This window comes from Mustela nigripes, chromosome 1, assembly GCF_022355385.1.
Source record: "Mustela nigripes isolate SB6536 chromosome 1, MUSNIG.SB6536, whole genome shotgun sequence".
NCBI classification, from domain to species: Eukaryota; Metazoa; Chordata; class Mammalia; order Carnivora; family Mustelidae; genus Mustela; species Mustela nigripes.
The window spans coordinates 14,616,009-14,627,720 of record NC_081557.1 but is presented as its reverse complement, the minus strand read 5'-3'; the positions used below and the strand labels follow the sequence as shown (position 1 = coordinate 14,627,720).

Genomic DNA, 11,712 nt, shown 5'->3' with positions numbered 1-11,712 from the left:
TTTCATATTACCTCATGTATTCCTCATTAAAATTCTGAATTTTGTAAGGATATCTTCATTGTAAAAGGATTAAAATGAAGTTTAGAGAGATGAAGGAATTCACTCAAGGATGGCATTGGTCAGTTTCCTTTAGACACCTCAATGTTTCTCCCTCTTCCTGTGCTGTGCTCTTCTAACCACTGGTTCAGTGGTTGCCTGATGTTTTTATGAGTCAACTGTGACTTCAGTTTCTACCTAAGAGGGGTCCATACTATCTTTCCCATCAAAATCTTATTTCTATGACAAGAATTCTTTTCTTTTTCCCATTTACATCTGCTCCCTGCCCCGATCATGTGTAATGACCCTTCAGGTTGCAGGGTGAGAAGGATAAGTAGCACTATTGTGGATTCAAGGCCAATGATGGTATAGAAACAAGGAAGAATCTTTATTTAAGCTATATACATGTTGGTAAAACTGAAGGAAAATTATTTGAAATGTTTTAGGATGAGAAAATTCCAGACAACATTAATATTAAATAGTCCATATATCTTTATTTCCATAAATATTCAGGAAGACAGAATGGGTGTCCATTCATCATCTTATCTTGCATGTAATTTTCTACTCAGAGGAGGGCTCAGAATAGACTTTTCATGTTTTCTTCATGACACTCATCATCATCCCTCTCAGCTCTCTCCCATAAAATTCATTCAAAATTGAGGGGGAAATCAGGATTTCTGTGTCCCATAATTCACAGTGTATAATATCCTCATCTTGAAAAAAAATCCTTAGATCTCTTGATCTGAGTTTCCTCTTTTTAAAATCAAAGCTTTGGATTAGTCAAGTGAATTCTGCTTTTAAATTGTTTGCAGTTTTCTTGCATAAGAATTCTTTTTAAACCAAATTGTTTTAGGTCAATAACTGTATCTGAAAATTAACGATATTTCCACCTCATTAACAAAGTTTCAGCATCACTTGCAATGAGTAGGAATAGGTCAATGAATTCAATCTCCGGAAAGCTTTTCAATAGTCTTTAGCTAAGATTAACTGCTGAATACTCTGTAGCTCATCATTATTTTCCATATACTTTTCCACTGTTCTTCACTTTAAAAAAAAAAAAAAATAACAATGAATTCATTGGTTTAGCGTGACCCATTTGCAATATTTGGTCACATAGCAAAAAAAGAGGGTGCTATATACAAATTAACCATTAGCTATTCAGGCTGATATATGTCCATTTCTCAAGGATTCCCTGCCAGATAATCCACGGAATTTGAACAGAAAATGGTGAAAATAGGAAAGCTGACCTCATGTGTTACCCACACAGATTTAAGATATAGGCAGCAAAACATTTTTTGACTTGGGACAATTTTTAAAAATCTTCTTTTTTTACCTAAATAATATAATTTATAATAATGAATGGTTTTTAATTTTAAAACATCATTTATTTCTTTTCAAAACAGGAGTAATCTTTATTTTAAATTTTTTATTTTTTATAAACATATATAAATTAAGGGGATATTATAAACTGTCAAATAATTAGACAAGTTACATAAAATAGACACACTGAGAGTTATAAACTATTGATATTTAGTATTTTAAACATGAATAAGCCTAAAGAAAGAAATTCAAATAGTAATTGAAAACTTCTCAAAAAAGAAAGACCTAGGCCCAGATACCTTCACTATGAATTCTATCAAGTATTTTTTTTTAATTTATTTTTTATTTATTTTTGGCATAACAGTATTCATTATTTTTTCACCACACCCAGTGCTCCATGCAATCTGTGCCCTCTATAATACCCTGGTACCCCAACCTCCCCCTCCGCCACTTCAAACCCCTCAGATTGTTTTTTAGAGACCATAGTTTCTCATGGTTCACCTCCCCTTCCAATTTCCCCCAACTCCCTTCTCCTCTCTAACTCCCCATGTCCTCCATGCTATTTGTTATGCTCCACAAATAAGTGAAACCATATGATAATTGACTCTCTCTGCTTGACTTATTTCACTCAGCACAATCTCTTCCAGTCCCATCCATGTTGTTACAAAAGTTGGATATTCATCCTTTCTGATAGAGGCATAATACTCCATCATGTATATGGACCACATCTTCTTTTAAATATTTAGAAATCATTATCAGTAAAACTGAGTAACATACATGATCTTTCCCATTATTCCCATTATAAAATTATTCCTCAATACTTCTATAGAATTAAAACAAAATAAAACAGCCTGATGAAAGAAATCCAGAATGATTATACTAATGTGATATTCATGACAATCTAGTTTTTGTAAATTGTATATCATTGTGTTCATAATGTTAAGTTTAAACCAAATTTCTGTTTATTTCCTTCAGATATATAACTCATTTGTGTGTAACATAGAGAAAACTCAAGTATATGGAGAAGCAGAGAAACATCTCAGAATTCATACTTTTAGGACTTTCATATGACCAGAACATGCAAATATTTTGCTGTGTGCTCTTCTTATTCTGTTATGTTGCCTTGTTGGCAGGAAACCTTCTGATCCTTGTCTCCATTCGATGCAGCCCTCTTTTGCACCAACCCATGTACTACTTCCTCAGCCACTTATCCTCTATGGACATCTGTTACACCTCTACCGTCACACCCAAATTCATTGGTGACTTACTAAGGGGAACAAAAACCATCTCTTATGGTAATTGTATGTTACAGGTTTTTGCTGTGCACTTCTTTGGGAGTATTGAGGTCTTTATCCTCACAGTCATGGCCTTTGATCGCTATGTTGCGATCTGCAAACCTCTCCACTATGTGATTATCATGGACAGGACAAGGTGCCATCTCCTAGTCTTGGCTGCGTGGGCTGGTGGGGCTCTCCATTCTTTTCCTCAATTATTGATGGCAATCCAGTTGCCCTTTTGTGGTCCTAATGAAATCGATCACTACTTTTGTGATATCTTCCCTCTGCTGAAAGTTGCCTGCACTGACACCTATATCACTGGGATCCTTGTGGTTGCCAATTCAGGTATGGTCACCTTAGTTACCTTTGTTGTCTTGTTTATTTCTTATGTCATTATTTTATTTAGTCTAAGACATCGCTCAGCTGAGGGAAGACGCAAAGCTCTCTCCACCTGTGGGTCTCATATCACTGTGGTCAGCTTATTTTTTGGGCCTTCAATCTTTGTCTACCTTCGACCTCCAACCACTTTCCCTGAGGACAAAATATTTGCTCTGTTTTATACCATCGTTGCTCCTATGTTCAATCCCTTAATCTATATGCTGGGGAATACAGAGATGAAGAGTGCCATGAGAAAAGTTTGGTGTCAAATATTATTTTCAAATATTAAGAATAGTGAAGAAACGTATAACTAAACACATTTATATAAAAACGGACTTCATGTGAGTAAGTGAGGTAAGAAATATTTCAAGGTCTTTATATTCCATCACTGTCATGAATGGAATGCATGGAAGAAAGTGGTACTAGAAAGAAACTTAGCACAATAGCTAAATGAATCCTAACTCCCCCATACCAGAATTAACTGAAAACTTAATTTTATGGAGTATTCAGTGGTATGGATAGGGTCATTTGCAGGAAGCAAACAAACAAACCAATAAACCAAACCTCTCTGGTCTAAAGCAGACAAGGCAACACTATCTGATCAGTGAATTATCAAGTCAAGACAATTTTAATGATAATTCTATTAAATATCCTGGACTTATATGCAAGTCCACATAGTGATACACATTCTGCACTAGTGATGAAGTTTAAATCTAAAACTAAATCTTGACTTTATTTTTCTTACTTATTTTTTATCATCATGTTCTAGTTAGCCAATATACAGGGCAACAATTAGTTTTTCATTAGTGTTCAACAATTCCTCACTTGCATATAACACCAATCATCATGAACATCTTTATGATAAAACATTCACTTGTAGTTCCAGTAGTGGCATTCAGAAATCAGCTGTGCAATAAAAAAATCTGTATAGAACCAACTTAATTTTTTCTTTCTTTGTTTCTTTGTTTCTTTTTTCTTATCTTCCTTTCTTTTTCTTTTTCTTTTTTTTCTTTCAAACCTCTCTTAAAGTGGCTCCTGGTGATTAATTCTTCTGAATTCATATTAGAAATAGAGAGACTAAGAGTCAAGAGAGACTAAGAACCAAGAATTGAGGATGCTAAAATCATAATTGCTTGTTTTTGCACCTATTTAACAGAATATGAAACATTTTCCACAAATCTTAAGGGACTTAAAAATAAAATTGATAAAGTAAAAATTGATAAGTATGTGGGAACAAAAGCCCAGCAAAAGACAGATTAAGACATGGTCTAACACTAAAAGCAAGCCATATGTCATTTTCCAAGCATATTTTGATTGCATATGGATGTTTATAGCTGTTTTATTTATAACTGTCAAATGTCAGAAACAACCAAGAGGTCTCTCCATTGGTGAACAGACAAATAAATTGTGATTTTCTGGCCAATCAGTGTTATTCAGAACTAAAACCAAATGAACTATCAAGCATGACATGATACATAGGAAACTTCAATGTGTATGACTAAGTGTAAGAAGCCAATCTGAAAAGGCTACCTATTATGTGATTGCAACAATATGAATCCTGGAAAAGGCAAAACAATGGAGACATTGACAATATCAGTGTTTGCCAAAAGACCAGTGTGGAGGGTAGAATGAACAGACAGAGTTCAGAGGATTTTTAGAGCAGGGAGCACATCTGTATGTTAGTACAGATACAAGTCCTTATGCATATCAAAACCCATAAAATGTACTACATCAAGTGTGAACCTAATGAAAATATTTGGGGAGATATTTACATGTGAGTGTAGGTTCCTTTGATGGAAATGGATGTATCACTCTGGTGGGAGAGGCTGTCTGTGTGTGGGGACAGGGGTATTATGAGAAATCTTTGTACTGTCTGCTCAGTTTTGCTGTGAGCCTAAAGCTGCTTAAAAAAATAAAGTTTATTGATTAAAACTATATACTATGTCATGGGCAGATATATCAAAGCTTGTAAGTGGAAGGAAAGAGACATCTGAAAAAGATTTTCCAAAGGGGGGAAAAATGTGGGAAGGCCTTTTTTGCATGCTTGATAGGATTCAAAGAATGGTTGCTTAAGAAACACAGCAAATGTCCTTATAGAGATGTTAGATAGCAAGATTTTATTTAAAGGAAGATGGTAAAAGCGTTGAAAGTATTTTAGAATACGTAAGTAAAATGCAAGAGCTGCAGTCAGTCTGGGGGCACTGTACAAACAAGTATAAAAAGCAGAAAAATATAATGAGGACAGTGAAACTCACCAGAGCTGTTAGAGCAGAGAGGGAGTGGGCAGATTGTCTCAGCAGTTATACACAAAGAAGCAAAGCTGTCATGAGAGTAAACCTTTTCTCCCAGGTGTGTTCTACCTGTTTCATAACCTAGCTGGATCAAAGAAAGCTGTCTCTGAAAATGAAGTAGAAGTTCAGATATTTACACAACAAATTCATTTTAAAGGGCTCTTTAATTAGTGGATATCATTTGTTTTCATTATCATGCTGTCTTAATATTCTAAATTTCTCTTTCAGAACACTATTAATGATCAAAATTATTTGCACATAATATTGATCCAGGTTAATGACATTTTTGCCACAAATCTAGACATACATTCCAAGTTAGTGAGACTTCAGCATTCTATAAAATCAACAGCTTTCACAGAAATGACTTCAGACTTCTTACTATGGCTTTCATGTTTAATAAGTTGAGAACATCGTTTTTTTGAATTGAGATATAAATGATGTATAATGTTATATTAGTTTCTTTAACATAATGTATTGAGAATAGTCACTGCAGTAAGTGTAGCTAACATCCATCACTGCACATAATTGAAAATTATCTTCTTGTGACAAGAACTTTTTGGATACCAGACGTTCTCATTTTTGTTGCACAAAATCCTGCCTGAAGATTTGAAGACGTAGATTATAGAATTACCCCATGTCAGAATCTAGGACTAATAGGAAAACCCATGCGTATTTGTTATTATTTAAGACTTAAGCTATTTCCAAAATATCTCCACTTCTGTGTTTATTGGTATGACAACTTTGACAAGGGTTTCATGTTATAAGAATGGAAATATAAGGGGCACCTGGGTGGCTAAGTGGGTTAGGCCTCTGCCTTAAGCCATATCATGATCCCAGGGTCCTGAAATTGAGCCCCTGGCTGGTGCCTGCATCCACCTCTCTCACAGGAGGGTGTTGGACGCGACTCAGACTCTAGTGGCATGGTGTGCACAGAGAGTGCAAAAGGCTGTAGTTGTGCAAGCTGACAAAGCTCCCTCACCCTCACAGCAGCAGCCACCCAGACACTCTCAGGGGCACTGGCCGCTCAGGGACTAAGACGTAGATTCTTCGCCTCACTCTCTCTGGCTCAGCACCAGCGGTGGCTGTCCTGGGTCAGGGGACTTAAGCCCCTGTCCATAACTGCCCTGATTCCCACAATTTCCCCCCACAATTCTTTGCTCTTTTTGAGTGCTTTCAACCAGACTCCAAGTTAATGTTGGTCCCCAAACAAAGGGCACTTTCATTTTGGGATATTACTATCCAATGGGTCGCTTCTGGTGGCTCCCTCTCCCTTTTTTTATCTTCTGATATCAGTACGGTGTTCCCACTCTGCTTTTCCTGCCCACTGGAATCTTCTGCCCCTGTAGAGATGCAGAAGTGCATAATTCTAATCTCAGGTTGATTTCATGGGTGATCTAAGTTCTTTGGTAGGTAATCAGCTCACTTTAGCGTACAGGTTGAAACAGTGCCTCCTCCTACTTCCCCGCCATCTTTTTTCCTTTTGTGATGATATATTTTTAAATTAGGAATAAATCCCAGTAGAAATGGTTAGGATTTCTTAAACTACACATTTGCAACCTTAAATATTTCTGAAATATTCTATGCTCACATACAGAGCAAAACATCCTATGAAATACTTCTATGTATTTAACTGACAGATATTTTTGAAGATAGAAGACATTGTGGGGCACCACATAGCTTGATTGGGAGTGTATGCCTTAGGCTCAGGTCATGGTCCTGGGGTCCTGGGATCAAGCCCCAAGTCAGGCACCATGCTCAGCAGGCAGCCTGCTTCCCTTTCTCCCTTTAACTTTCCTCCTGCTTGTGTTCTCTTTCCATCTCTCTCAAATGAATAAAAAACAAACAAACAAACAAACAAACAAAAAATTAAAAAAATATACAGTAGGCTGGAAAATGAAACCTAGAAAGAACATCTGGCAAGTAGATAAATAATCTTAGTTCAGAACATTTTTTGTGGGCTTATTATATCATATGTTTATAACTTTTCTCTCAAAATATTGTGGATCATGAGACAAAATAAATGATAAAAGGTTTTTGGTTTTGTTGCATAACGTTCTTTGCAGTGCTTATTCCTTATCCTTGAGACCCTCAAGTCCCCCCCCCACACACACACACAGATTCAATCACACACACACAAAGGTACACATATACATGTTAGATCTTTACACTTAAAAATAATCCAAATACTTTTTGGAAATATAGTTACATTTAACCAGAGCAAACAGACCTATGAATAAATAACCAGTCAGAGGAAATTCTGTGAAATGGACATAATCTTTCCCCTAGTATTTCAGAGGTTTTCATGGCTTTAAAAAAAAAAAAAAAAGAAAAGAAAAGAAAAGAAAAAAAGAAAAGAAAGAGGAAAAAAAAGTATTAGTTATATATATATATATATATATAAAGTTCTCAGAGTTGAAACATCCAAAGAGGATTCTGGCATCCCCAGACAGACACTACTGCCTCTATGTGTGTTCTTGGATTTTGCCTTGGCACTGGGGCAGGAATACCAAAATCAATCAAACTCTGGAAGCAATCCAATCATTCTGCTGAGAAAACACAAGTGTTTGGGCAGAGAGAAATGTCCAGGCAAATGGGAACCAAAACATGAAGCTGAGATTGGATTAAATTTTTTCAGATTCTTCTAGGAATTATTTTTCATGCATCTCCTCTTCATGTTACTTACTAAGATGATTTGCCATTTCTTTATTTCTTTTTCTTTTTCTTTTTTTTTTAAATTTACTTATTTGACAGATAGAGATCACAAGTGGGGGGGGGGCGTGGGAAGCAGGATCCCCACTGAGTCAAGAGACTGATGTGGGGCTTGATCCCAAAACCCTGAGATCATGACCTGAGCCAAAGGCAGAGGCTTAACCTACTTAGCCACCTGGGCGCCCGGATGATCTGCCGTTTCCATTCATTTCCGTGATTTGTGTCACAGGGTGTTTTGATTGAAGTTTGAGCTCTTATTTGTCTTTAGTTTATGTTTTACTTGTGTACATAAGAAAGACTGGATCTGATAAATAGTGACTTGCTTACTAATTTCTGGCATTTTATGATTCAGTTCCTTTATGGATTTTTAAAAAATGGATCAATATGTAGAAGAGCAGTGAGTATATTTTAAATACTTTGAGTAACTGACTTTATCTTTACTAATTTATTTTTATTTACAATATGAAGACAAGAGAGATAAAGTCAGAGAATCACTTTAAATCAGATTTGATTATGCGAACTTATTGATCTGTGATTAATTTCTAAATACAAGTTGAGTTCATTTAGGTGAAGATGCTATCATGAACAAAACTTGGTCTTAAAATTGTGGTTTTTTTTTTAAGATTTTATTTATTTGACAGAGATCACAAGTAGGCAGAGAGGCAGGCAGAGAGAGAGAGATGGGGAAGCAGGCTCCCTGCTGAGCAGAGATCCCAATGTGGGGCTCGATCCCAGAACCCTGGGATCATGACCTGAACTGAAGGCAGAGGCTTTAACTCATTGAGCCACCCAGGTGCCTCCAAAATCATGGACTTTAACAACTCCTTTGCTATACAGAATGCTTTCTCATGTGGTCTAGCCACCAAACCTGAATTTTCTAATACAAAATTATTAAAATTTTCTTTTTCCATCACAGTTCACAACTTATATAACATTGTCTTAACTGTACATATAACTGATTTTGTGCCTGTACACTTGTTCTTACCGTCTCAAAGCCTAAAAAATTAACTATGTTTTAATCTTATTTTTGTATGATTAAATTAATATTTCTGTCTAGTTAGTATTAAGTTATTATTAATAATAGTTATTATTAAACTCTTAAGTCCTAAGTTCCGTCACTCATAAACATGATACCAGTTGAACAAGTAAACTTTGTGATGGTTTCCTCTCTCTCCTGTGCACGTCTAGCTGGCCCTTTGTTTAGTTAAAAAGATGTTGAGCCCTGATGTTTGACACCACGTTTTTCTCATGGCCTGTTTCATCTCTGTATTTCTCAGCGTATAGATTAAGGGATTGAACATAGGAGCAATGATGGTGTAAAATAGAGCAAATATTTTATCTTCAGAGAAAGTGGTTGGAGGTCGAAGGTAGGCAAAGATTGAAGGCCCAAAAAATAAAGCTATCACAGTGATATGAGACCCACAGGTAGAGAGGGCTTTGCGTCTTCCTTCAGCTGAGTGATGCCTTAAACTGAATAATATAATAATATAAGAAAAAAACAAAACTGCAAATGTCACTAAGGTAACCAGTCCTGAATTGACAACCATAAGGACACCAGTGATGTAGGTATCGGTACAGGCCACCTTTAGCAAAGGAAAAATATCACAAAAGTAGTGATCAATCTCATTAGGACCACAGAAGGGCAACCTGATTACCATAAGAAATTGAGGAAAGGAGTGGACAGCCCCACCAGCCCACGCAGCCAAGACTAGGAGATGGCATCTTGTCCTGTTCATGATAAGCAGGTAATGGAGAGGTTTGCAGATGGCAGCGTAGCGATCAAAGGCCATGACTGTAAGGATTAAAACTTCAATCATTCCAAAGAAGTGCATTATGAAGACCTGTAACATGCAACTACCATAGGAGATGGTTTTTCTTTCCACTAGCAGGTCAGCAATAAATTTAGGTGCAATGGTAGAGGTGTAGCAGATGTCCATAGAGGATAAGTGGCTGAGGAAGTAGTACATGGGTTGGTGCAAAAGAGGACTGCATTGAATGGAGACAAGGATCAGAAGGTTTCCTGCCAACAGGACAGCATAACAGAATAAGAAGAGCACAAAGCAAAATATTTGCATGTTCTGGTCATATGAAAGTCCCAAGAGAATGAATTCTGAGACATTCCTCTGGCTCTCCATGTATTTCAGACTGGCATAGATTGTAAACAGATGGGTTAAATATCTGAAAAGAAAAATAGGAATCTGCATACAAAATTAGCAGCATGGCAACAATACTATCAAATTTACCCAGAGGAAATTGATATCATCGAGTACATATTATTTATTCCTGATACCTAGATTTATGCTTCTTTTTTTATTTTTCTAATTTTAGAAATCTTTTGGAAAATTCCATTACAGGAAAAATGATGTAATTTTCAACAGTACCGTCCATGATGATGGAATAATCAAATATTAGGTTTATGTTAAAGCAATAATTTTATTATTATTAGTTGTATTAATTAGATAACTAAAGGACTATAATTTACATAGTTAAAAATTTGCACATTTTAAAATGTACATGTTTATGCATAGGTGAAACTCTTTTTCTTTCAGGATGTTCTGGACAAATTCTCTTTTATTTGGGAAAATATCCTCAGGAATGAAAATTTATTAAAATTATATCAGTTTGTGAAGTGCCAGGGTGCCTCAGTTGGTTAAGTGTCCAACTCTTAATGTTGGCTCAGGTCATGATCTCAGGGTCATGAGATAGAGCTTTGTATTAGACAGACACAAGCTTTGTGCTGGGTGTGGAGCTGCTTAAGATTTTCTCCATCTTCCTCTGCCTCTGCCCGCACATCTCTCTATCTCCATCTCTCCTTCTCTAAATGAATGAATAAATAAATAAATAAATAAATAAATAAATAAGATTATCTTCCTTGCCTTTGGACAGACACTATCAATAGCATATTTTAAACTAAAATACCGGGGCACTTGGGTGGCTCAGTGGGTTAAGCCTCTGCCTTCGGCTCAGGTCATGATCTCAGGGTAATGGGATCGAGTCCTGCATTGGGCTCTCTGCTTGGCGGGGAGACTGCTTCCTCCTGTCTCTCTCTGCCTGCCTCTCTGTATACTTGTGATCTCACTCTGTCAAATAAATAAAGAAAATCTTAAAAAAATAAAAATAAGAAAAAATACTAAAATACTATCAGGCACATTAAAAGCGATTCAATTTGTAAAAAAATAAAGAACCAGTTTTTTCATTTCTCCTATTTACATTTTACAAGCTAAATAAAATTTGTTTTAAATTAATCTAAATTTGTGATTGCAAGTGAAAAATGAAATATGTAAAGAATTATATTTACACTGTTTATATTTCATAACTTTTCCTAGGAACTTCAGTATTTTATGCGTGATCTAGGGAATAAAATTAAACAAAGAATATGATAAAGAATGTAGCTCAAAGAGAGTTGTTTCAACGCTCAGCAACTAGATTTTACATCAGTGAATGGATCAAAGATTCACAAATTTGCATCTTTCGCAGAATCTTGAGACTTTATTTATATACAGAGAAAGAGCGTTGGATAGACAGAATATACTCTGGGAGCTCTTTTAACCAACACTGAGGAAATAAATGTCACTCAGTGAGATGCAGACACTACAGCACAGCTTTTCTCTTTATCTAACCTGATGTAACTACCATTTCTGGCCACCCTGGGTGAATATTTTAAAACACAGAATGCTACTATAGCAAAGGTATTTAGAAGT

General features: G+C 35.9%; 2 protein-coding genes across 2 annotated transcripts; one reads left to right on the top strand and one right to left on the bottom strand.

Annotated features, from left to right (window-relative positions):
* Positions 1 to 2,374: 2,374 nt before the first annotated feature.
* LOC132010356 (olfactory receptor 4P4-like) lies at positions 2,375 to 3,325 on the top strand. The gene has a single exon (XM_059388265.1). It carries the CDS (start codon positions 2,375 to 2,377, stop codon positions 3,323 to 3,325), a length of 951 nt encoding a protein of 316 aa, XP_059244248.1.
* Positions 3,326 to 9,195: 5,870 nt separating this feature from the next.
* Positions 9,196 to 10,146, bottom strand: LOC132010252 (olfactory receptor 4P4-like). The gene has a single exon (XM_059388187.1). It carries the CDS (start codon positions 10,144 to 10,146, stop codon positions 9,196 to 9,198), a length of 951 nt encoding a protein of 316 aa, XP_059244170.1.
* Between the last annotated feature and the right edge of the window lie 1,566 nt (positions 10,147 to 11,712).

Coding starts and splice junctions, on each gene's coding strand:
- LOC132010356 (XM_059388265.1), top strand. CDS start 2,375: ATGGAGAAGCAGAGAAACATCTCAGAATTCATACTTTTAGGACTTTCA.
- LOC132010252 (XM_059388187.1), bottom strand. CDS start 10,146: ATGGAGAGCCAGAGGAATGTCTCAGAATTCATTCTCTTGGGACTTTCA.